The following is a 27,339-nucleotide window of genomic DNA, read 5'->3' as shown; positions in this document are numbered from 1 at the left end:
GTCAGTTGACAACCACACACCAGCTTCCCCCCCACCCTCCCCCACCCCCTTCCTGCACCCCTTCTTTTGCATCATAAAGAACCTGATTTGCGTAAGAACCGGGACCTTTAGCAGGTCTGCAGTAAGCGTTCCGCTGGAGGACTTTCCCCCTAAAAGCAGACAGGCTTCCTCTCCCCCTTCGCGGTCTTTCTCAGCCTTCTTAATTCAAAAGCCCACGGACACGTTCCACCCCCTTTCCACGTCTTACTTCCCCGGATAGTACTAGGGTGGTTAATATGCTACTCATTTTTAATGGTTTATTTTGTGTATGTCTCTCTCCCCTTCTGAAGTATGAACTCCCTTAAGACAGAATTGGGTTTTTTTTCCTTTTTAAAAATTTTATTTCTACCACATTAGCAGTTTCTAGACCTATATCTGAGACCAATGAATACTTAATAAATGAATGAATATATTCATAACAGTTTTTAAGTCTTTTGTTGAGCTCTATGGTTTGGATCTGGAATGTACAAGCGTGGGCTAAAGGCTTGATCCCCACCTTAGGGTGGTATTGGGGGATGGGGTGGGGGTGGGACTTTTAGGAGGTGGAGCTTAGTGAAGGGAAGTTAGGTCCTGGAGGACATTGGGTATACTAGGACCCCAGGCCCTTCTTCGTCTCTCTCTCTCTCCCCACTTCCCTCACCCATGCGATGAACAGCTTTGCCTCACCCTGCACTCTTGCCATGATGTCTGACCTCACCAAAGGCAGTAGGGCCAAACAACCATGGCTTGAACCTCTGAAGTTGTGAGCCCCAAATAAACTTTTTCTCTCTTTAAGCTGATTTATCTCTGGAATTTGTTATGGCAGCAGAAAACTAACCCACTTGGAAATGCTGTGCCCCTACTCCTGCAGCTCTGTGTGAAAGGGGCTGAGGATCCTCCTGTCCACCCCAGAGCTAGGCCCCATTCTCTGAAATTTGCTGCTGGGGATGTCTACACGGATGTCAGCCAAGCTTGGCAGCAGTCTAGGTCCCAGCTCTGCTTCAGCAGAAGAGAGAAGACAAGACTCTGCCAGTCTCTTGGAGGCTTCCATGTGGACATTGGCCAAGGCCGTCTGGACAGCAGCAGGTGCTTTACCCACAAGAAGGAAGCAGCTGTGTCCTTAAATCCCCTTGGGCTGCCCATGTCTGACCCCATGAATTCTCTTCTGTCCTTTGTGGCCTCTCCACAGTCAGGGTAGAGGCATCCCTAGATTGTCTGCTTTATTTCCCTCGTCCTCTCCAGCTTTATCCTCGGAGAGCTCTTGTTTCTGGTCCTGTGTATGAGCCAGGCTTAAGCTCTGAGAGCCCCACACTGGGCCACTTCCCCTTCCCTCCAGCCCACAGCTCATCTGACAGCCCAGCAGCTCCACAGCTCCACACGGTGGAGTGTGGGGGCTTCTTGGATTGCTCTGAAGCCTGATCCAGGAAGGAGCAGGCACAAGGGTTCTTGATGCCTCTGGCCCCTGACCATTACTGGGGTAAATGTATGCCAAGGACTGAGCTCCCCAGCACTCAGCCTCCTCGGAGGGTGATTGTTCTGCTTCTGCCATTCTTAGCTCATCTCACAGTGCTAGGGCAGTTGGGGCTGCACGTGGGCAGAACAAACTCCCAGGTACCAAGCAGAAATGCGGTGTTAACATCCCTCTGCTGAGTGATTCCTACAGAGCTTCCTACAGACTTTCCGGAAACTGGGTTCCCCCTCCTTCAGGTTACTACACAGTGGTTCAAGTGCAAGTGTAGGCAGCAAGAAGAAATGGACTCCTGGAATTGCATGCTATGTTCATTGCGTCCTCACAAATGTATTCAAGTGTGTCTTGCCATACAGAATAAATGACCAGAGACCAACAGCTTCCTTTGAGCTCCTGTGATGGGGTGGGGAATGCTCTGTGCTAGTGAAATCCTGGCCTCAGCAGCCTGCAGAAGGCAAGTGCAGCCCGCTGGGGTATTGATTCCATTAGGGGTGGACCTGCCTGTCCAGGGGAGTGCACTGAGCTCTGGACCAGTGCCCTGCAGCTGTCATGCTGCCCTTTTCCAGAACAGACTTTGGTTTCAGCCCTGGCTCACTTCCCAAGTCTGATGTGGCCTGGGGCTCAGCCTCCTGTGCAGCTAGTATCAGGCCTGTTCCCGTGAGGGGGATGACCGGCTTGCCTCTGTTTGCCTGCAGCTGAGAATTCAAGTTCAGGGTGATTCTTGTTACCTTTAACAAGCCCCAGCATATCCTTGTCGGATATATTTGTATTGCCTTGTATTAGTAAAATGCGCAAGAAGCCGAATGGGACCAACTGGATGGATGCAAGGGTTTGAACATCAGATTTTAAGAAACTCAATCCTTTGGGTTTCTTGCTTTTAAAAATGTGACCTTATTTTTCATTAGCATGGACTTGCGATCATGGTGTGCAGAACATAAAGTAAGCCAACACATGGCATTGAGCAGAGGTGGGCAGACCACAGTCCATGGGCCAAATCCTGTTCTACCACCTGCTTTTGCAAATTGTTTTATTGAGTGACAGCCACACCCATTCATTTACATATAATTGATGCATCTGTGGTGTTTGCAATGACAAAGTGTAGTAGCTACAACCAGCCCCCATGGCCTGCACAGCCTAGGGTAACTTTTTATAGAGTTTGCTGACTGCTGGCATAGACCCCAAGGACACACTGTGGAACTGGATTGCCAGGGTTTGGCTTCAGCTCTGCCATTTACAGGTTATGGACTTGAGTAAGTTAATTACCCCTTTGTGCTGAGATTCCAGCAAGAGAGGGGGGCATGTATCAGGGGATAGCAACATGACAACAGGAGGACACACTGCTTGATGAAATGGTGTTGCTACAAGGCAGAGGCCTTTCAGGAAACTAAGGCAGTACTAGGACTGCCACAGTCTGGCTGTGCACAAAATCACGAGCCACTCAAGCAGGAACAAACTTTATTTCCAAAACTCCCGCGAACCACGCACGTGGCCTTCTCCCGGGACACACCACACCAACCGGAAATCCCTCCTCCGGAAATCCCTCCTACCGCATTTCCCCAACCAATGGGAACTCTCTGGGAGTCAGAGCTCCAAAGTAGCACGTGCTGAGGTGGACAGCAGGGGTCTAATATCCAATGGAATACACATCTTAACATAACCATTATCATCTCAATAGCTTGCTGTTGTCACCTTTCAACCAAAAATGCCATGCGTCATTCCTACTTGGCTGTGGCTCTTAGCAGAAGACCCCCGCCACACACACACACACACAAACCCTAATTTTTGTGATCAAGTTAGAAAGATTTCAGACGTGTCACTCAGAGTAACCGGGATGAGCTTATTGAAGGGGACATTCTCAAGGGAGAGAGAGTGCTCTCTCAGAGAAGAGAGGGCCGGTGTGCCTCTCCCGCACTCCAGTTTTATTTGGGATCCGATAGAAATTTCCAGAGAGTCCTACCCAAGTCCACCTCTTTTGAATAAGAACAGGGTGACATCAAAATTTCCACTTTCATGGCAACTCGAGGTCACCTTGGCCTATGCTGACCAGCTCTAATTGGATTTTTAGCCACACCTTCTGACAGGTTCTATGATCAGGAGCAATCATCCTTATCTCCCTGAGTTTCAGGATCTGGTCTATGAGAAAGGTCAAAAAGTTGGCCCTTCAGGACAACCTGGGTTCTTCTTATGGGCATTGTTTTGAGCCTGTGTTTCTCCTGCAGGTAACAGGTAGTTTGCGGAGAAATGAGACTCATCCTGTTCCCTCAAGCCAGACAAGGCTGCAGGTGGATTGCTTCTTGGAAAAGAGCGCCTGTGGGGGTCAGCACAGTGGACCCATTTTATAGAATTATTCTCTTCACCTTGTGTTCCCACCATTCATATTTCTCTGTCCCCTAACATTATGACAGACAAGGGAAAACAGATGTCAGGAGAATCCCCTTAACAATAGGCCCTGGAGGCTGCAGAGTGAACTGCTTGCTCTTCCACCTTCCTCAGGCACGCTGTCATCAGCTCCCAGTTAGCTCTGGGGCAGGCACAGCATCCAGAGAGCAGGCGATGACCTGTGGGAGACCCAGCATTTTTGCTGAGAAGTCTCTGGATTCCTTCTCCCCTTTCTTTTAGGCTCGGTTTTCTGGAAAGGCCCTGTGTTAATTATTTATCTTCTCATGCCAAATGTTCTGATTTAAAGCTCTGCGAATGTGGTTCTTCCCACCACTCACACACCAAAGGCTCACGTGCGCTTGTTCGGTGCCTTTGTAGGTAACGATGACGAGGCCACTACGGCTTCAAAGCTAACATTCGCACACTCCCTGGGCAGGGTTAGAGGGTGTCTCCAGCATCCTTGGCGGTATTCCATTCCTTTGTCCTGGTCTAGAGACCCAGGACTTCTGCAGGTCAGAGGGGGAATGGTGGGTACCTAGGTACCTAGGGTGGCATATCCTGCCACCACCCATATGCGTGAAGGCCTTTTCCACATATTCTCTCCATGTCTGTCTTTGTCTTGTGTCTCCGTTTCCACACTGGGCCCCTGTAGCATGCCTTCTGGATCCCCACTGGGATGTTGGAGCCCCATAGGACACCCTACCTCCAGTCCTCCTCCCTCCTCCCGTAGCCCCCTTCCTACTCCCCACCTCAGAGATTCCTTCTCAGGGACCATCCCAAATTTCAACCTGTCCTCGTCCCAGCACTTCGTGTCCCCTGGTTTCCCGATGCTCTAGCACTTACCATTTAGGGGTGATTTTACTTTTTTGGTGCCCATCTTAGCTGTCTCTCTGGCTACAGTGTACACTCCACAGAGGTGGGAACTTGTGAGCGTGGTGTTCAGGGCCAGTCTGCCAGGGCCAGGACAGAGGCCCACAGATGATGGGTCCTCGTTCCGATTGGCTGAATCCGTGTGCATAAATGTGCTAAAACGCCTTCCCGCTTTAATGTGGTTGTTTTAAAGAATGAAGGTTAAGTAAGGCCTGTGAAAAATGCTTAGAAAAATTGAAAAATGCTAAATGAATGAGAAAGGAGTCCTTATTAATGTCGGGATTTAACAAAGAAGACTCTGAGGGGCTGGGTGGGGGTTCTCTGGGTCACACTGCTCATGGGTCCTTGAAAACTGAAGACTGACGTAAGTGCTGGCAGAGTCTGGGACTCGTCAGGAAGTTTTAGAGGAGAGGGCTTCCTACCCCTAATTTTTCAAACTTCAGGCAAGCCTGTTAAGCTCTTTAATATTTTAGGAAGTGCGAATACATTTACTATTTCATGAAAAAAAAAAAGATCATTTTAGGAAGGTCAGAAATGGTTTGGAAGTTGGCTAGTTCCCTTACCCAGGGAATCCAGTTCCAAGCAGGAAAATAGGTCTTGTTTTCTGGACCGGGAGAAAGGACAACTGAAGACCCCATTTCACTTTAAAAAGGCATCAGAGTTGAGTTATAGCGTGAAGGCTTGGAAAAAGAATTTCTCAGAGACAAAACAGAAAATAACCAGATTGACTCACTAGCATACCAAGGACATTTTGAAGCAAAATAGTCATTATTAAGTTTCTCTTTTACTAAGGAACACAAAGAAATGCACCAGTATGCTCATGGTTGCCGTAGGCTGAGGGTTCACTGGGAGCCCCATCCAACCTGAAGACTGTGTGGAAAGAACCAGTAACTGCTCAAGGGTGGTAAGGCCGACCCCAGGGACCCTTCCTGCTACAGGGACTTGGAAGAGCATTTTTTTTCTCTGTAGTGAGAGTATTTGCATTAATAACTTATTTATGAAGTTCACCATAAGTCTTAAGACATCTCATTTTTTGCTCATTTTCACTACAAAGCAGGCAAAGCATTTTTAAAATAAACATCTGGAGTTAAGGATCTCTGGAAATTTGCACAGACATTGAACACCAAGAGACCCTCTCCTGATCCAACTGTGCCCATCGGCAACTAGTGTGGTGAAGAATTTAGGCTCAGTTCCTGCTATTCCAGGCCAAAGGGTGGTCTGGATCCCACACAGCCAAAGCATCACCCTCTGTGGGCTGCGAATCGTAAAATTAGTGTAAAGTATACAAATTCATTCTATGCATGAAGTAAACCCAAACCATCAGCTATACTTTGACTCAGGCTTGTTTTTTTTTTTTTTAAACAGATGGCTAATGCTGTTTGTTATTTCAAATGTTAATTTGTGGCTTGGAGTCTTTATGATTTCAGTGATCCTCAGCCAGCCAGTTCAAACTATTAGTGGAAAATTCCAGAAGTTAACAATTCCTAAGTTTTACATTGCACACCATTCTGAGGAGGGTAATGAAATCACATGCTGTCCATCTTCATGAGACGAGATTCAGCCCTTTGTCCTGTGGACCATCTCGGTAAACGCTCCTTGCCCCGATTGTCTGTCACCTAAGATGTAGATGTGAATTTGGACCCATCTGGCCTTATGGATAAGGGAGTCAACCTCCCTTTCCTGCCAAAATCAAACAGAGAGTTGTTTGAGCCCTACAGGGCCCCTCTCACCCTGCAAGGAGAGAGAAGGAGGCAGTGTGGTACGTAAGATTCACAATAGGGTTCCCTCTTATAAGATGTAGTGGCACGTGCTGGCCTGTCTGAGCTTTTAAAATGGCAATGATTATCTCCACTTCAGAGTTCCTGTAGGCAGCAGTGGGATTGCCCATGCAGCTACATTCATATGGTCAGGTAGTTTTAAGAGGCAAGGTGTTAGCAGGCGAGGCACAGGCCTGGAGGTCAGGCCGTCTGGTTCCACTCCTGCCTCTTGGAGCTTGGGCAGTTACTGAACTTCACTGTGCCTCAGTTTCCCATCTGTGAGCTGCTGATGATATAAGGACCAACCTCACAGGCCCGCAGTAAGGGCTGAATGTAGGAAGCAGCTTACAGGACACCCGAGATGCTGGGGAGGATGAAGGTCAGGGGGTGAGCACCCCTTGAGCCCCAGCAGGTGCACACAGATTAGTGAGGCTAAGAGAGGTCGTCTTTGTACCTAAGAAAGACATGCTATTCCCTTGCTGGTTTTGCTTTCACTCCATGCATTTATTGAGCAGGTGCTGGGGGTGTAGTTCTCACTTCACCCACCTGCCCTTTACTTCGATGCAAGGTTAGAGGTCATTCTTGGCTGCTTTCCACACTTAGAAATGCCTGCCCTCTCTGGCCCAGCATCCAGGTACCTGGAACATCTGTCGGCCTCAGCAAACAGCCTATGATCATCGCTTTTATAGCACCTTCTTCATTAACAGACAAAAACTGGTCACATATCATCAATTTTATTCTATTGACATTACTAGAGAATATGGAAGGACAGATTGAATTATCTCCAGGCTATGGGAAAAAACAAGTCTCCTGGAACAAAGGTACTTTTTCAAAAGGTGCAAGGCAGGGCCACCACTGATTCCCAAATCACTGCTTTGACAACCAGACATGTGGCCCTTTCGTGGCACTCATTGCGCTCACAAAAAGGGAACCTCGGTTTCCCCCTTGGGGTTCCATTCTGGGATTCATATACTCCCTATAAAGACAAGGTGGATAGCAGGTGTTTGAGCCTTTGTAGCCCCTGGGGTGTCTGAAGCAACTACTCCATGAAGATAGTATGTTAGCAGATGTGTGTTGCTGTGTCCCATTAAAGCTTGATTCATGAAGACAGGTGGCAGGATGGATTTGGCCCCAGAACACAGCTGGCCAGATCCTGATATATATTAACATTGGTCCGTTTCCTCTTCCCCTTTTTAATGACTTCAAAATTATATGTGTTGGGCAAATCCTGTAACTTGAGTGTGTGTGTGTGTGTGTGGGTGTGTTTGTGTGTGTGTATGTACGTGAAAATGTACACATGTGCACACTTAGACACACAAGCCATGTTATGTCCCTTTCCGTGCAGTATAAGGTAGGTCCAGGGGCCTGAAGGAGGCATTCTGGACTTAAAATATTCTTACTAATGACCCAGATATAGGAGCACTTACCCCAAGCTTAATATTTTTCCAGGCAATTCTAATCATTTCATGTTTGCCCAAACAATGAATTTTGATTCCCTCTTTGAACTAGATGTTACATAGCTTGCTTTGCACTTGGGGTTGGTTCATGAAATGAAGCACAGGAAAATGAAGCAGCGTTCCCCTCCCAGGGTGCAGGGCTCTGGCCAAGGCAGTCAGGGAGCAGAGGCAGATGGTTAGAGAAGCAAGCAGGGAATGGATCCCCGTAGGGGTCCAGGAACTACTGGGAACAGGTCTGACAAAAGGAGGCAGATCTGAAAATCTCTACTGAGCTGAACATCTCGTTCTGTCACTCTTGACCCCTTTCACACTCTGGCTTGGAGATTTATCATGGGGACAGAAGGAAGCAGAATGACAGTGCTGGGTGGGGCAGGAAGTGCAGACCCCAGCTCTGGGAGGCACCTTGTCCTGGGCTCTAGACTCGCCCTGGAAACCACAGGGCCTCAGCCAAGCCTCCTGTTCCCACCGTGTCCAGGCCCTTGGCTGCCCCTGCGCTCAGTGGCTTTCCTGGCCGACCAGAGGGCAGGCTCTTGCCTTCCCCTGGAGACCCTCTGGAAGCGCTTGCATCATCTCGTGAAGGGACTGAGAGCGATGACATACCCTCAGGATCTCCGCCACGCAGTCCAGGCCATGTCTTGTTTTAGGCTGGGTTCACAGCTTCTGTGAGCATCTTGCCTTGTTCCGGGAGGAAGAGAGAGCAGATGGGGCGTACAGTGGTGGCAGCCTGCCGGGTGCCATCGCTTCCATCCATTCCAGAGAGACAGGTACAGAGGAACAGGGCAAAGAAGGCTGGAACTTAGGTTCACGTTCAGGGCTGGGAAGTTCGTGGGTCACCATGCCTCCTGCACCCCCTGCCCCCGCAGCACAGCCATCAGGACTGTCCATGATGAGAACTTCCAACGAGTTTTGACAAATGATCCTTGTGAACCAGAACTAGAGAGATTGCTAGTGAAACGGGAAGCCTCACGAAGAGGCATCTGAGCCGCGTGTGATGGCAGGTGGGAGCAGCCCTCTGGAGACCCTAAAGACACCATGCCAGCAAGGTGGGTCCTATGCTGGCCCACTTTGGAAAGCCTGTGCTTAGAAAGCAATTGAGCATTGTCCAGAGCTTCTCAGACTTTGAAAAATGTGTGAGTCTCCAAGGGAGAAAGGGCATAAATAAATATGCAAACTCCAGTTTTCCAACCAGTGCTGATAGCCTGTGGGCTCCAGAATAAAATAGTAAATGAAACAAATGTCACAGCCCGTGGACTAAATTTTTGGGGAGATGCTGGGATTAAACCTAGAAGCACTTTATCACTGAGCTCATCCCCTGCCCTTTTTCTTTTAAGACAGGTTCTCACTAAGTTGCTTAGGCTGACCTCCAACTTACAATCCTCCTGCCTCAGCCTCCCAAGCTGCTGAGATCACAGGCTTGTGCTGCCGCAACCCACGCAATGGGTACTTTTTAGTGAGAAAAATGGTTGAGAAAATTTGAAATATAGCTAAAATTGTCCTGGTTGCAGTGTGATAGAGAAATAATTTATCAGGAATTAAATTTATAAACTAGAAGATGGTGGATGCTCTTGTTAAATACATTATTGTAAAATAAGATAATGCCAAAAATGGTGCCTCTTCTAAATCCTGGAGTGTTCATGTTAAATGTTCTGTTCTGAAATGAAAAAATACATAAATTATAGCCCTCAAGAGTGGTAAGGAAATAAATGCTTTGGCTTGAAAAATGCTATGAGCTACAAAAATCATAAATTGACCCGAGACCCCCTAAATCAGGCAGGATGCAGGCTAAGCTATGAATGAGAAAAACCCTAAACTATGGTGGCTTAAATTAGTTTCCTGTCTTTCTTGTCAAGTCCAGGGCTCTGTTCTATAAGGTCATCCAAGGACCAGCTTTTGCTCGGTGTATAGTCACCACGTGGAAAATGCCAGCCCACGCGCTACCGCATCTCCCATTCAGCCTGTGCAAAGGTAGAATTCCCTTGTAAATGTCATTTTTAAACCTGCCAGAATGTGCGCGAACCATTCTGACTTACATTGACAGAAGTTTTGACAAATGGCCAGGCTGCCTGTAGGTGAAGACTGCAGAATGAACTTTGGCCGGGCCAGTCTGACTTCCATTTCAGCTTGGAATATTCTCACAGACAAGAACATTCATGGACCCTGCATTTTTTTTATGACCAGGCCCTCCCAATCCTTGGCCAGCTCATCATTCCTAGAACATGCCACGTGTAAATTTCCCTAATGCTTGTCAGCTCTTCCATGTGCTGTGCTGACAGATCTGGGACAACCAGTGAGTGGGACCCGTGTCCACCTCTGACCCCATGCCTTTGCTTAGCCGGTCCCTCCACCTGGGATGCCCTCATCAGGCATTTGCTGCGATTCCCCATGCATCTCGGCCCAGACACTATTAGAATGGGATATTTGCCCACATGGGCCCCCAAGTCTCAGGTCACGGGGAAAAATAATGGGCAGGGAAATTTCTCTCAGTCCAGGCCCTAATCCTAGGGGCCTGGCCTGCTGGTCCATGTATTTGTCAACCAAAATAATAATCACAGAGATTCTCCAAGGAATAATGAGTATTTGGGAAGAGCAGAGTGTTGGATTGGGAGCACATGTGCTCCAGTGAACTATGGGCATGGGCAAGAAGGTTGAGACCAGGAAAAGTTTTCAAAGTTAAAATGAGGAGAATTACACAAAATATTTTTAAACAAAAGCCCTTGACTTCAACAATCAATAACAAGAGTGGTGTGAATCCAAGGTTGAACAATTGCTGGGCAGATTTCCTTGCAAAAGCATTTTTTTTTGTGTGTGAGGTTTTTTGGGGGGGAAAGGTTGTGGTTCTGGTAGAGACTTTGGCGACTAGTTCTTGTCATTAGGCACAGATGCATGAGATCCTCACCTTTATAACCTTCTGGCTTTGTTTATTTATTTTATGGGATTAGGGCTTGATAGAAATGACTCCTCTTGATTCTGACCACCTTCACATATTCATTCTGTCAGTATCTTGAGCCTGTGACCAATGTCAGGCCAGGGGTTGGGGATGCAGCAGTGAACAGAAACAGGCCGTCTGTCCTGATGGTTCACAGGGAGCCTGTGTTGATAACAGGTTGCTGGTGCTCCACGCAGAAGGCACTGAATGAATGAGGCCAGATGGCATCCTGAGGGTCTCAAAGGGGAGTTCTTGGTCCATGCTTTGCCCCCAGCAGTCTGCAGGGCTGGGACCCATCCAGGTCACACCCCTCTACCACTCTGCAGGCAGCTGTGAAGCCTGCCTGCCCCAGGGCCCCTATAGTAGCAGGGCATAATGGAAACCCATTTGTCAAAGCCTGCTGCCACGTTTGATCCTATAGAAGCTGGCGATGCGCTGCCATGCATGCATGAGCACTCTGTCTCCACGGGGTAGGACATTAAGCCCAGAGGAAGATTTGTGTGCCACATCTGAGTAATGAGCTGTGAAATCGACATTATAAGTTTTAATTATTATTAATGCCTCACAGGGGTGGCTGGTGTTAATTGTCCTGTAGGCATCCCAGATGTATTTCCCCCTTCTCCTTTCATATCTTTTCTTTAATGTCTTGAGCCCACGTAATGGCGCCTTCCTGGCAATGTTTGAACACAATTCCTCCAAAGGGGAACACCCCGATCCCTTCTCTGAACACATCTGTGGTCCAAAGGAAATGGGTGCACCGCAACCTGCTTGCCTCCCTCAGGCTGGGTCATGGTGGTGTGTGGGGGTGGGGGGGGGGTTGGAAATCTCAAGTTTCCAGGTTGCCACAGTGAAATTTGCAGAATTCTCTTCCCCCCAATAGAATTCACCTGCCTCTAGGCCTTCCATGGACTAATTAATCTTCTAAAACGCTTTGAAGATGAAAGACTGTGGAGAGGCCACGCGTTACCATTGCTGAGCGTTCTTTTTTTTTTTTTTTGACACAGGGAACTGGTTCCTGGCTCTTCTGCCCCCTGCATTAACCGCCTCTCAGATCATTTCTGACATATATTTTTCCCTAAGAAATATGTCTCGTCATCTTTAAAAGGCTTATTGCCCTCTCGGTTTTGCTCTGTCAGATGCTGTCTGGGCAGTCCAGAGGGGTGAGCAAGTGGGCTCGCCCTGTGCCTCTCCCCCTCCATGCTCCTCTGGTCCCTGTCCTTCCCTACGTCTTTCTTCTCCTCTGTGCCCACCAGCAGGAGCAACAGGGCAGAGGTGCATGACTACACAGAGCTCCTTGAGGTTCCTTTGCTTGCAACTGGTGCTTGGCGTCAGCTGAAGTCTGAACCACCCATGGAGCTGTGTGCAGGGCATGCATGGGCCCCTGGCTGCCCCAGCCTGGCCTGCTGGGGGCACCAGAGGAGCGGCTTCACCAGTTGGAGCAAGGGCCAAATGCTTTTCCCTGAATCTCGGTGTAGTCCCCTGGCTTACTGGGGTCCTGTGTCACACCTTCCTAACTTTCCCCACACCCTGTCCCCCATTCAGGCCTGACTCAAGACTAACCTGATTCCCTGGAACTGATACCGTGCCGGGACACTCACAGGTTCTGCTCGTCAGGATAGACAAAGGGCAGTCCTGAGCTGGGGCCCCTGGTTAAAAAACGGTCAGTACAGTGGACCAGAGGCCCCCAGGGCTAAGGAGCCCCACCTGAGTGCTGACGGCCTGGGATAGGACAGGAGGTAGCATGGAGCTCGGTCTGCAAAGCCCCCAGTTTCCAGAAGCACATCCTCCTTGAGAGAAAGGGATGGTGCCCACGGTGGCGGGATGGTGACCAGTGCCAGCTCAGGGGGTGGGGTGCTCAGGCACCATGCTGAGGATGGGGAGAGCCACCATAGGCTTGTCAGCAGTCGGGGGTGGGCTCATCACGTGCTTGGCAACCAGCACACAGTGGGTGGCAGGCGTTTGGTTTCCATGGGAGCAGAGAAGGGGTGGGGCAATCGGGAGTGGAAGGCATACAGGGTCTCTAAGAGCCTAGCAGTAGGGCTAACAGGATTTGAGGAGGAAGGAACACAGGAATGACCCCTTGCTTGGCAGCTGGGTGGAGATGCCACAGTCAGGGTGAGGGGACAGTGATGGAGTGGCCTGTGGACCACACCCGTGGCTCAGATGGGTGGGGCCACGACCCATCTGGAGGATCCGTGAAGCCACAGTTCCCCGAGGCTCGGAAGTGCAGCCTTTTCAGGACTGGGGAGAAGGTAATAGAAGTGCCTCTGTCCCGGGGGCCAGTCTGCAGCCCTCGCCCCGGTAGGAGATGCCTCCGTTTCCCTGTCCCTGCACCTCAGCCCTCCTGGCCACACTGTAGAAGTCAGGGCCACAGCTGTACGTCACGGGGCTGAGTGGTGCTTGCAAGTGGTTTCCAGGTCAACTGTCCAGAGAAAGCTGGGGATGGGGAGTCCAGAATGGATACCCAGAACCCCCTTGACGCAGGGGGCAATTCAGGGAGGTGCCTGGGTTCCACTGCATGAGAGAGACACAGGAGGAGGCAGAACCGGAATGCAAAGGTCAGGGCTGGCTTGTCCTGTCCTCCACTGGATCAGTCCCAGCCAGCCACTGGGGCTGTGGCTCTGTGAGCAACCCCCTCTTACTCTGCCATGGAGAGGAGATGAGCCATGGGGTCGAGGTAAACATTTTCTTCTGTGCACCTGATGGGGGCTGGTTTTCAAGCTTAAGCTTTTTTGTTAAAAATAGGTTTCTTTAAAATCCCACTGAATGAAATCTGAGTGTCTCCACGTGGTCAGTGGTGAAAATACTCCCATATCATGAAAAGGTGGGGCTTGAACCCGGCACACACACTAGGCAAGCACTCCCCCACTGAGCCACATCCCCAGGCCTGAATTTAATATTTAAAATACAGGTGAACTAAATTGAAATAGAACAACAACCAAAAAAGTACTTTTTTTTTTTTTTTTTAATTTAACCTACAGGTGGGGCCAGGGTTTCTCAACCTTTTGACGTCCTGGGCCGGGTGATTGTGTTGTTGGGAAATGTCCTGATTGAAGGGTGTGCAGCAGCATCCCTAGCCTGTACTCCTCAGATGCCAATAGCATCTACACTGTAACAACCCAAACTGTCTCGGACAAAGTTGTCCCTGACTTGAGAATCCCTGGGCCAGGGCCGCTGGCCCTTATGTGGCAGTGAAATTCTCCTGGTGGCCCACAGCCAACAGCCTCTTCCAGTCTTCTCTGCATGTATGGCAAATCACCCCTCTGCCTCCGCTCTCTGAAATCAGGGCCTCTTACCATCTATTGTGCGGACATTACAAAGCTATCCAGAATGAGTATTATTGGACACAAACTGATTTTTTCCCCCTCTTTGAGTTCTGTAATCAGAAATCCTCTGGTGTTACTATTTAATTGGGTAGTGGTGGCTGTTTGTCAGTCTGCCAGCGGGTCTCTTAACTGCTGTCGCCTGACCATTCTGAGACATAAATGTAGAATGATGGAGTTGCAATGTGCTATTAAGTCCTCTACAAAGAGTTTTTGATGTCCTGCTGCTTCGGGCTTTTGTGCTGGTATTGATTGATTCGAATACTACAGAAACGCTTGGCACAGGCAGCCCTGGTGAGAAAATGCAGCTTCTGGTAGGAAAATCACTGGGTATAGACACAGGGACAATGGTAAGGCTTTCCTCTGGCTCTCCTTTGGCACAGAATGGACCTTGGGCAAAGCTCACTCAGTCGAGCAGGTGTTGGCCACCCATAAGGAAATGGAAAAGAAACCCATGCAGCCAACTGGTCTTTACAAAACAGGGCCAATTAGAGGAGCCCAGGAAGTGCACAAAAACATCAGATCAAGCCTTAGGATTGTTTGATGGACCTCTCGTTGCTGGAGAACAGAAGATTGTAAAGAATTCTGTTTCAAATGCATTTTTAAGGCTGGGCACTCTTTGACACCAAAGATGGCAGATCCTTTTTTGGATAGGTTGGGCAGATTTTGACAGGAAAGGAAAGGACATTCTCCTGATGGTAAGAAGATGGGAAATCATAGTTTTGGAACAGACAGGCTACTGTATGCAGCAAAAAGCTGCATACAGCCCTGGGGGTGTTGGTCTGTGACAGGGCACCAAGGACCTGGGAGTGGCCTCCAAGCTCCTCAGCCAGGTTGTGTCTCGCTGGGATAGGTTGAGCACGTGCCGCTGGCTGAGTCCACGGGAGGGCTGGCGTGGCCTGATTGCTGCAGTGTGGACTGGCCCGCTCAACGCAAACCCCCCTGCACATGTCCTGATTTGCTGTGAGGGGTCACTAAGCTAGGGAAAGGAAGTTCTGTTTGTAGGAAATCTAGTAGCTTTTAGACAAAATCTCCCGAAAAACAGCACCCAGTGGGAAAAGGTTCAGCACAGAGTAATGAGCAGGAGCATTCTGGAGCCCCGACCACCTGGCTCCAGTTCTACCTGCTGCTCCTAAGGGTGGGTCCGGGGCAAGTTACCATCTGTCCTGCTGCCTCAGATTCCTCTCCTGTGGAGGAGGGTGATCGACTGCTTCCTTCAGAACCTTTCAGTGCAGAGGGAGTTGGTCTTTGCAAAAGACTGGAGCTCATGCCTGGTCCTCACGGTTCCATTTAAAGGGACTCCCATGACAAGGGCCCTCTTGTCTCACTGTGTGCTTGTGTGCTCCTGTGACAGGCTGTCTGTACCTTTGAAGTATTTCCCACTTGCAGCGTGTTCTCAACATCCCCAAGACTCAGAGAAGCCCCTCAAAATCCCAGGCTGCCCATGCAGGCCCCCCAACATCAGGAAGGGCCGTTTCAAGTCACATGTTATTTTCTGCTTTCAGAACCTATCCCAGCTGCCCTATGGCAAGGCCCTGTACAGCTATGAGGGAAAAGAACCTGGTGACCTGAAGTTCAACAAGGGGGACATCATCATCCTGCGGCGCAAGGTGGATGAGAACTGGTACCACGGGGAGCTGCAGGGCACACACGGCTTCCTGCCAGCCAGCTACATTCAGTGTGTCCGGCCCTTGCCGCAGGCCCCGCCCCAGGGCAAGGCACTTTATGATTTCGAGATGAAGGACAGAGACCAAGACAAGGACTGTCTGACCTTCACCAAGGTAAGGAGAGCCCCGCTGTTGGCCTCTGGGCCCACCCAGAGCCAGGGCAGCACCTTCCCACTGAGTTTGAACCCTGGCTCCTCCCTTAGGCCCGGGATAAAGGATGCAGCCTCCTGCTCTGTGCCTCCTTCAGGACCAGTACTGCTGCATCTGCTTCATGGAGTTGAATGATATGTGATGGCACCAGCAGACACTTGGTCCACCCACAGCTGGCACAGGAGCATGACATCCTATGACCTGCCATTAGCATCAGTAGCAGGACTCCTGTTGCCCCAAGTCATGATTTTAGGCATTAATTCCAGTGCAGAGAAATGAGTTTCAAGGATACATGGGGTATCAGAGAAACTGCTGCACAGACCCGGGGCAGCTCACTGGGATGTGTTAGCTGACGCCAAAGCAAGGCACCATAGCCCATCCCGCAGGCAGGCCAGGCTGGGCAGGGGCAACTGTTTGAAATAGGGCCAGAAAATATATTTGCCCATGGAGTTGTGCAGAGGACCTGGTTTTGGCTGCCTTGGAGTTCCTGTTGATTAGTTATCTACTCCAAGAGCCTGACCACACGTTCACAGTTTATCCTTACCCCTCGCCGCGTTCCAAGGGGGTCCTTGTTCTCCGGGTTGGTGTCTCTTCTCTCTCCTGTCTTGTTCTGCCTGCCTGCTCACCCCCACTGTACACCGCTGCCTCCCCAGTCGTAAATACCAGAGCTGTAATTCTACCTTTCTCTTTGAGGCCCATATTCTTCCCAATTCCTGGAGGCCACTGTATTCTCCCTCCTTCCCACCGCCCCATCTGCTGGTACAGAACATAGCTGTGGCACAGCAGCTCCAGGGAGGGCTATAGAAGTGCCATGCACACCATTTTTTTTTTTTTGAGCAAAATTGGCATGTCCTTGCCCGGCTGCTATTTATGTCTTGTTCTATTGTTCATCCTGACAGTGAATAATCTATTTTTCATTCAGGGAATCCAACTCTTTCTTCCTTTCTTTCATCAAGGTGTTCAGATGCTAATTCCCATTGTCATCTGGCTGGTGCAACTTCCCAGGAAGCCAGTGACCCCCCCTTCTCTCTCTCTTTGTTTCTTTTTCTTTTTCTCTGAGTGGCAGGCTTCCCAAGGTACCTTGCTTGCTTCTCTGCCCAGTGGACTCTGGAGAATCAGTCCCGAGAGGACCCTGGGGGCTGCTGATCTGTGATGTCACTTGTGACCTCATAGTATCCAGTGATGGCCTTGCTAAGAAGATAGGCACTGAACTGTTTCAGGCTCAGCTCCATTGATAGAAACAACCAAGGCCAAGGTCCTGCTCCCAGGGCTTCCTAGGAGGAAATTCTGGGTCAGGAGAACTCACTGGGAACAGCTTCAGCGTCTGGGAGCTCCCAGGCTGGTCCAGCTTGCCCCTGTAGAAGCGCATGTCTGCCTTGCCTTCCATTGGCACAGCCTTTTCCATTCCAGGGGCCTCTGGCCAGGACACTCGACTCCAAGGAAAGACCAGAGCCCTGTGGACAAAAAGACAAAGGGACGTTTGCCCACCTTGTTCCATGTTGCGCACTGTGCTGTGTCCAAGGACAGGCAGGCTCCCTGCACACTCCGGAGCCTGAAGTCTTGATCCTGGGGAAACCCAGGCCACAGGCAAGTCAGGAGAATTAAGTGTGCAAACGCCAACTTCAGAGGATGATGAGCTGTGCTGGATCATGCCTGGAAGCATGTAGTGAGGATCTCCAAATTCCCAATGATTCCCAAAGAGTCCATTCAGACCTTCAAGGGAGACGTCCAATTAGTCTCAGGGACCCCTTTCAGCTGCGTTCGGCTGGGACTTACTCTGTGCTCAGCACGTTGGGGGTGCACAGCTGTGGGAGCATGTCCCCCAGGCAAGCATTGTCATGCAGGGCCTCTTCAAAGGTGACCTTGAGGTGGAGGAGCAGAGGTGCCAGCCGGGAGAGGGTCTGGGCTTTTCTGTTACTTGGAGGCAATGGCAGTTCCTGCAGGGGCTGACTTTCCTTGAATTTATAACGACTTTCTTTTCTTGAATCCATGGGTTCCTATGGAGAATTAGAGACCCCTGGATGCGATTCTCAAAGAGATTCATGCTCTACACCCGCCTCCCACCATGCTCCACATCCCCTTTTTTCCACCCTCACTGTAGTCCTATGATCCCCACAGAGTGAAATGTGGGAGAGGGGTCAGCAACCTTAATAACTGTCCTGCTCCACGGGCACCTCTCAGTTCTAAATGTCTCCATATCCAGGCTCTGAAAGACACGGCAGCTCCTCAACACTGCCCCCGACTTGATTTCTGTTTCCTGTTGTGTGCGAGAGTCTCCTGAGGTTTCCCTCCAGTGGGGGCACCTGGCCCTGTTCATTGGCAGGGCCTGGAACAATGCCGAGACACACATGGCCACTGTCCTAACAACCTCCACTTACTCACTCTCTAGGTGATCCCGTACTTCAGCTTCTCTGGCTAGTGCCAGCCAGTTTACCTCCAGAGACCAGTTTGTCCTTTGGACATATTCCTTTCTGGCATCTGTAGGGACAGGGGGCGTCTGTACAAATGGTGCCGACTTTCCTCTAAAGCACATCATTGTGTTCGATTGGAGGCACTTAAAGAGTCATGAAGCAGGTGAATCAAAGGTAGATTTTTACCTTCAATGTTGAATAGTCCTGTTAAAATGGCATTCATTGAAGTTGTTCTAGAACCAGTCTTTGTTTTATTTAAGAAGAGAATGAATAACCACCTTTTGTAAAGCAGATAGAAAAAGCACATTTTATGACTTCTCAGTAGTCCCACCCCACAAAGCTGGGCTCATGCAAACACAAGCACTAAGGGCAGGTCCTGCCAACAGGGCTCAGGAGTGCTGCCCGCAGCCCTTCTTCACCTGTGCCCTCTGGGTCCACAGCGGGGCTGGGCTTGGTAGAGAGGCACCTGTGCAGATGGTGACCCAGTGATGTGCTCTGGTGGCTTAGGAAGACACTGAACCTTGCTGGTCCAAGTGGCTTGACTTCATGTCAGTACACCAGTGCTCGGTCTATGGGGTCAGTGATACACGATCTAAGTAAAGAGCTGAGCTTAGGGCTTGGCCTACAGAGGGCAAGGTGAAAGCCATTGGTATTTGGCAGTTTAATCCCAGTCTCTTATTTCCTTTCAACTATGTAACCTTCTGTTCACCCGGATGTCATTATCACTAGGGAACTGTGGTTGGCTCTGAAGGGCTTGGCCCGCCTTATGTATACCCTCTGTGATATCCAGGAATCCTCAAAGGCAGTGCCTGGCCGCTCACAGAGCCGCTTTTGCACCTGACTACAGAGGGTCCTAGGCTTGCCAGGTCACCCCAACTCCTCACAGTGTTGCTATGTGGAGGAGAGAGCTGCGTTGGGGGCCCTCACCTCTCATTCTCTTGCCTACTCCCAACCGGCAAGGCCAAAAGGATGCTTTAAGTTGACAAATTTGACAAACACCGTTGGTGTCTCCATAAACTCCTCCCATGTGACCTCCTTAAAGTCATCCCGAGTGTTTAATCACCATGTATCAAAAGCATCGAGGCATGCCAGGCATGAAGCACACCCTGCGATCTCAGCCTCAGAGGAGGCAGAGGCAGAAGGATCACAAGGTCAAAGCCAACCTCAGCAATTTATTGAGACTCTGTCTCAAAAAATAAAAAAAAAACAGACTGGGGATGTGGCTCAGTGGTTACATGCCCCTGGGTTCAATCCCCAGTAACAACAACAACAACAACAACAAGTAGATCTCTCTCCTTTGTAAACCAATCCAGCATGAATCCCAGATGATGCTCTCTGACCCCCAGGGCATAAACTTAGACAGGAAAAACTTAAATGCAGACAGAGTTTGGTTCTCAAGTCAGATGTAGGTTCAAATCACTCTTCTTGTATAGTGACTTTGGGGCACTTACTTAGTCTTTGAAGCTCTTTTTCACCATAAAATGGAGTTGATTGGGATTAGGGGAACAAAGGTATTGGAAAAACAGAGCTCAAATAGGTATTCCCATGGATATTTTCTTCCTGGTTCAGGAAAAGTTGTGGTTGTGCCTATAACTCACAGAACATAAATGTCTTCTTAAGACACACACTGCATGCACAGCTGAGGATTTCCAGGGCTACTCTGCTCACTCTTACTTTCCTGGTGGCTGAGTCTTGGAGAGGTTTACTCGGGGTGTGATATGGGCCAGCCCCCTATATTGGTACCATGGCTCCATGGCCAGCAGAGCCAGCCAACGGGGCCAGCCTCTGGACCACTCTGCTTCCTCCTAAGTGGGAATTGGGATGCTTTCCAGGATGGAACGACTCAAGAATTTTTGCCTTCTTTTTTTTCCATGACTCAAAGTGAGATGAGCCCCAAGAAGAGCGGGCTTACTAACCACTCTCTCCTCCCTCCTGAGCACCCCTGTGTTAGTCAGCTTCTCATCACTGTGACCAAAATACGGAAAACAACGACCCAGAAGAGGAAAATTTTGTTAGGCTCATGAGGTTTGAGTCTATGGTCAACTTACTGAATTGCTCTGGGCCTTGGGGTAAGGCAGAACCTCATGGCAGAAAGGTATGGCAAAGGAGACTGCTTATTAAATCATGGCAGGTAGGAAACAGACAGCAAGAGAGGAGTCAGGGACAAAATATAATCCCCAAAGACATGCCTCCAATAACATACCTCGTCCAGCCACACTCCATCTGTCTACCATTACCACCCAGTAGTCCATTCAGATTATTCATCCATCAAATGGATTAATCCACTTCTTATGTCACAGATCTCTAAATCTAATCATCTCACCTCTGAACATTCTCATATTATCCAATATGATATTTGAGGGGACACCTCATATCCACACCATAACACCTTTCCCTTGGCTTTTGTACCCTGAAAAAGTTATCGGGGCCACGTGTGGTGGCACATGCCTGGAATCCTATTGACTCAGGCAGCTAAGCAGGATTGTGGCAAGCTTGAGGCCAGCTTGGGCAATTTAGCAAGACCCTATCTCAAAATAAGAAGTAAAAAGGGCTGGGGATGTAGCTCAGTAGTAGGATGTCCCTGGGTGCAATCCCTAATACTCAAAAGAAAAAAAAAATAAGCTGAGCGTAAACTATTAGGAGACTTGGATTTAGGAGAGTAAAATATTAGGGACTTGGATTCTCCAAATCTCCGAAGTTTCAGCTCCTGTGATTTCAGGCTGAGCCCCAAAATGCTTGAGGTGCGCTATGAAATTTACCAAGCTGTAACCTGTGAGGCAGTGTGGAAGGGCAGTGTGTTGTGCCGGCCACCCGCAGTCAGCCCAGAGCGGGCAGGAAGGTCAGCTGCCTGGCTCTGACCCTCAGCTGCTGTTCTTAACAGAGGCCCATCTGTTTTTTCAGCTTTCTTTTTTCCAGGTGGAAATGAGCACAGACTTGGGAGGAGGTAGGCAAATGAATCAAAAACACGTGTAAATGCCCCTTATAGATCAGGGGTCTGATTGTGTCACCTAAGTCCTTTACACATTTATCCCCCACCCAGCCTTGGGAAGAAGGGCAACATAGTCTTTTTGTAAACTACTTTGTGTTCATATCCCAGACTTAAGATCATTTAGGACCACCCAGGGATCACCTGAATGCCAAGGCGAGCCACAGCCATACGGCAATAGCATTTGGTGTGTGTTCAAAAACTCGGAAATATCAGGGAATAGGGAAAACAGCATATGGAGTCTACTGGCCCACAGTGAGCAATGAGCACTTGACATGAAACCTGTAAACGAAATTGAGTTTTGCCTCTGAAAGGGAAATGATGTCGTGGAAGCAATTTTCATTCATAAAATCCTTGAATGCTGCCATATGAATCCAGAAGCATGTCTAATTCACCTATCAGTGATGTCTTTGGTATCTGGTTTGGTTTGATCTGCTCATCTACAGCAGGCAAACACTGATAAATCAGGATGCGTTGTCTAAATCCTGCTGCCACCTTTTTTTTTTTTAAATAAAGTTTTGTTGGTATGCAGCCATGATCATTTATTTATGTATTCAGCAGCACCTATGCTTCAAAGGCAGAGTTGAGTGATCGGCCCACAAATCCTAAAATGTTTACTCTCTGATCCTTTCTAGAATATGGGTATCAACCTGTGACATAGAGCACAGCTCTACAGAGGCCAAGTGCACAGGTTCTGTCCCTGTATGTCACCCAGCATGCCTCTGTCCACGGCAACCAGGAGCCACCGTGTTGGTGGATGCCTGTGAGGAGAGAGAATGGGCATCACAAGGTGCCCTTCTCCATGAAGTGTCTGCTAAAAACTTGGCAGTGAACTTTGCTGTCTTCATGGAATCTTACGTAGGTGTTTCTCCACATACCAAAGACTCTGCAGAATACGATTTCCTCCTTCCTGGCCATTCTAAAACATGACAACCAACTGGAAGACCTGTTGTGATCCAGCCAGTGAAAAATTGGCCACTTTTTCTGGACCCACCCTGGGGCCTAGAGAAGCCCTTGTTGATTCCAGAACATACCAGAATTCATACTGGCAACACACCAGAGTGGCTTTTTTTTTTTCATTTCCAGCACTCATGCGGTCCTCTTTGGGGATTGTCCCCATTGTGTGAGTTTGGGTCAGAGGCAGACCTTCCTAAACATTTGGGTCAGTGGGAAACCTTCCTAAACATTCATAGACAAAGTTAGTTCCTTATTTTTATGTGTGAAGAGTGACCAGCTCCCTGTACTCCAGTGTTCTCCCAGCTCAACTGAATAAGGAATCTGGGGATCCTGCCACCACGTGGCTGTATAATTCTGCATTCTGACCATCCATGAAAGAGCGTTCCTAATGTTCCACATCCTTGCCAGCATTTGGTATTCTCTAGGTTCTGAATTTTGGCCATTCTGATCAGTGTGTTGTGGTATCTCATTGTTTTAATTTTCATTTCCTGGATGACATATGACATTTTTATTTACCATCTGTATATTTTGGAGAATGCCTGTTAAGTTTTTTTGATGCATTTTTAAATCAGATTTTTTTTTCTTATTTTGAATTTTAAGAGTCCTTTGTCTATTTTGAATGATAGTCCTTTGTCATAGTCTTTTACAAATGTTTCCTCTGTGGCCTATTTTCTCATTCTCTTGTCGTTGTCTTTTCCAGAGTCCAAGGTATTAAGTTTACTGAAGCCTAGCTTATCAATTCTTTCATGGATGGTACCTTTGATGTTGTCTACAAAAAGTCATTATAAGCCAAGCACACCTCTAATCCTAGCCACTCAGGAGGCTGAGACAAGAGGATCACAAATTTAAGGCCAGCCTCAGCAACTAAGCAAGGGCCTAAGAAATTTAGTGAGATCCTGTCTCAAAGAATAAAAAAGGCTGGGAATGTAGCTTCGTAGTGAAGTTCCCCTGGGTTCAGTTTCCAGGACTGATTGAAAAAAAAGTTATTGCCAAATCTAAGGTCACACAGATTTCCTTCCACATCATCGTCTAGGGCTTATGTAGTTCTACATTTATGTCTGGGATCCATTTTGATTCAGGTTTTGTGAAGGGTTTCAGGTCTGGGCTTTTCTTTCTTTTTTTTTTTTCTTGCAACATATCCAGTTTCTCCAGTGTCATCTGTTGAAAAACCATCTTTTCTCCATTGCTTTTCCTTTGCCGTCAAAGGTCGACTGTATTGATGTGGGTTTATTCCTGGGGCTCTGTTTCTGCTCCACTGATCTGTTTGTCTGTTCTTTCAACAATGCCACCCTGTCTTCACAGCTTTAAGTCTGAAGATCAGGCCTATCAGTCTTTGTTTCTCTCCTTCAATTCTGTGTTGGCTATTCTGAGTCTTTTGCTTCTCCATAGGAACTTTAGAATCAGTTTCTCAATTTTCATAAAATAACCCGCTGATAATTTGATGGGGTTATAGATTAACTTAGGAAAGATTGACATTGGGACCATCCATAAACTTATAATATGTCTCCATTTATTTAGTTCTTCTTTGATTTCTTTCATCAAATTTTCATAGCTTTCTTTTTATTGTTTTAGTTGTAGATGGACATAGTATCTCTGTTTTTACATGGTGCCGAGGAGCGAACCCAGTGCCTCACACATGCAAGGCAGGCGCTCTACCACTGAGCACCAGCCCCCTGCCCCTTTCATACTTTTCTTATATACATCTTGCACATATTTTGTTAGATTCATATCTAAGTATTTAATTTGTGGGGTGGCCGTATAAAATGGTATTATGCTTTTATTTTAAATTCCACTTGTTCATTGCTAGTGTACAGGAAAGCAACCACTTTCTTATATTAACCTTATATCTTGCAACCTGTCACTTATTTGTTTCAAAAGTTTTTTGATGACTCTGTCAGATTTTCTTTTCTTTTTTTTTAAAGCTGTTTGGGATAAATGTCTCTCTGCCAGATTTCCTACCTAGACAATCATGTCATCTGCAAAAAAAAAAAAAAAAAAGTTCCATTTCTTCTTTCCCAATCTGCACACCTTTTATCTCATTTTCATACTGCATTAGCTATGATTTTCCATACAATGTTGAAAAGAAATGGTAAGAAGATATATCTTGCCTTATCCCTGATTCTAATGGAAAAGTTTCAATTTTTTCACCACTAAAGATGATATTAGCTGTAGGTTTTTTAAAAGATTACTTTTTGTCAAGTTGAGGAAGTTCCCTTCTATTTCTAGTTTTCTGAGGGTTTTTATCATGAATGGATGTTGGATTTTTGTCAAACTCTTTTCTGAGTTTATGGATATGAGCGAGGGGGTTTTTCTTCTTGAGCCTATGAATGTGATGAATTGCATTAAAAATTAATTAATGAAAATTAATTAATTATCACCTTGCATGCCTGGAATAAATCCCACTTGCTCATGGACTTGATTTGCTAAGATTTTGTTGAAGGTTTTTTTGTCCATGTTCATTAAAGACATAGGTTTATAGTTTTCTTGTGATGTTTTGCCTGATTTGGGAATTAAGGTGGTTTTGGCCTCATAGAATGAGTTAGGAAGTATTTCCTGATCTATTCTCTTCTGGAAGGGAGTGTAAAAAAATCGGTATAATTACTTCCTTAAATTTTTGTAGAATTCACCATTGAACCCATCTGTGCCTGGTACTTGTTGGAAGTTTATTACTAATTCAATTTCTTTAATAGATATAGACCTACTTTGTAGACCTACTTAGGTTATCTTGTATCTTTCAAGGAATTGTTCTGTTTTTGTCTGGGTTATCGGACTTGTGGACACAGTTGTTCTTAGTATTTCTTGATTGTACTTTTAATGTTCACTGGACATGTAGTGATCTCATCTCCTGTTTCTGATATTAGTGATCTGCATCCTGTCTCTTTATCTCTTAATCAGCCTAGATGGACGTTCATGGATCTTATTTATCTTCTTAAGACCCCACTTTTGGTTTCATTGATCTTCTCTGTTGATTATTTTTTATTTCATTGATTTCTGTTCTGATTTTTAGTGTGTATTCTATTTTGTTTACTTTGGGTTTAACTTGTTCTTTTGTTCTCGTGTCCTAAAGTGAAAGCTGAGATTATTAATTTTAGGTCTTTCTTCTTCTCTGATATATGTATTTCATGCCATAAATTTTCCTTTAATCACTGTTTTCACTGCATCCCACAAGTTTTGGTATGCTATATTTTCTTTTTTATTTCGTTCAAAACATTTTGAAAATTTTCTTGAGTTTTCTCCTTTAACCCAAGTGTTAATTAGAAGTATGTTGTTAAATTTCCAAATATTTGGGGGATTTTCCAAGCTATCATTTTGTAGCTCATTTCTAGTTTAATTTCACTGTGGCCTGAGAGTAGACAATGTATGATTTCCAGTCTTTAAAATTTTTTCAAGATGTATTTTATAGCCCTAAATGTCACTATCTTGGTGAATGGCCCCTGTGAGCTTGAGAAGAATGTGTAATTCACTGTTGTTTGATGAAGTATTCTGTGGATGTCAATTGTATCCTGCTGATCGATGGTACTATTGAAATCAGCTGTGTCCTTACTGATTTTTTGCCTGCTGGATCTGCTCATCTCTGATACAGTAGTGTTAAAATCGCCCGCAATAACAATGGATTCATCTATTTTTCCTTGCAGTTCCATCAGTTATTGCCTTGTGTCTTTTGACACTTGATTTTATCTTTTTGGAGAATTGACTCCTTTGTCATTATGCAGTGCCCCCTCTTCATCCCCCATGATTCTCTTTGCTCTGAAGACAACTCTGTCTGAAATAAAGAAAGCTATCTTTTGATAAATGTAAATACTGTATATCTTCCTCCATCCATTTACTTTTAACAAATTTGTGTGTTTACATTTAAAGTATGTTTCTTATACATATCATAGAGTTGGGTCTTGTTTTTTGACCCACTCTGACAATCTCTTAATTTTTGTATCATATCATTGATTAGTGATTATACATTTGCATTAAATCATCTTTGTTGCCCTTGTTTTTTTGCTCCTTTATGCCTTCTACTTTTTCTCTCTTTTGTGGTTTTGTGTGAGCATTTTTAATAATTTTCATGTTGTCTCTTTTCTAAGCATTCTTTCTTATTACTTTTTTTAATCATTGTCCTGGAACTTGCAATATACATTTACCACGAATCCAAGTCTACTTTCAAATAACCACACATTGCTTCATGGGTAGTGGGAGTACCTTGTAGCCACAAAATAGTCTTTACTTTTTCCTATCATCCCTTGTATCATTGCTGTTATTTTCCTAATACGTAAGCATATGTAAGTGTGTATCTAGACACACTCACATAACAAGGCATAATCAAATGCATAGTTTCTGATATTTTGGCAAATTCTTATTTGTTAGATCAATTAAGAACACGAAGAGTTGGCCTGAGGCTGTAGCTCAGCAGTACAGCCCTTGCATAGCATGCATGAGCCCCGGGTCCAATCTCCAGCATGGCCATTTTACTGTTACTTATTCCTTCTCACCAGCAGTTAAACATTTTCTTTCTTTATGTAGGTGTGAGTTTCTAACCCTTTTTACTTTCCTTCTTTCTAAAGAGTGTCTTTTTTTTTTTTTTAAGTTGTAGATGGACACAATACCTTTATTTTATTTCTTTATGTGGTGCTGAGGATCGAACCCAGGGCCTCACACATGCTAGGCAAGCGTTCTACTGCTGAGCCATAACCTCAGAGTATCTTTTAATATTTCTTGCAAGGTAGTGGCAACAGATTCCCTCAGTTTTTGCTTGTCTGAGAAATTTGTATTTCTTCTTCACTTTTTGAAGGATAATTTTGGAAATGCTTTTATTCTATGTCTTTCTTTATTTTTAATTTCCTCTAGTTCGATAATGATATGTGTAGGTGTAGTTATTCTGACATTTATCCTGCTAGGTGTTTTCTGGGCTTCCTAGATCTGTGACTTTGATACCTGACATTAATTTGGAGAAATTCTCAATCTTATTATTTCAAATACTT

General features: G+C 46.8%; 1 protein-coding gene across 1 annotated transcript in view; it reads left to right on the top strand.

The window, feature by feature from the left end:
* Positions 1-27,339, top strand: part of Sh3rf3 (SH3 domain containing ring finger 3) — a 329,352-nt gene that overhangs the window by 184,123 nt on the left and 117,890 nt on the right. The window contains exon 2 of the mRNA XM_076832934.1: positions 15,704-15,979. Within this exon, the coding sequence (XP_076689049.1) occupies positions 15,704-15,979 (276 nt within the window). The remainder of the gene's footprint in view (positions 1-15,703; positions 15,980-27,339) is intronic.

Source organism: Callospermophilus lateralis, chromosome 14 (genome assembly GCF_048772815.1).
Source record: "Callospermophilus lateralis isolate mCalLat2 chromosome 14, mCalLat2.hap1, whole genome shotgun sequence".
In the NCBI taxonomy this organism is placed as follows: domain Eukaryota; kingdom Metazoa; phylum Chordata; class Mammalia; order Rodentia; family Sciuridae; genus Callospermophilus; species Callospermophilus lateralis.
This window is presented reverse-complemented; position numbering and strand designations above follow the sequence as displayed.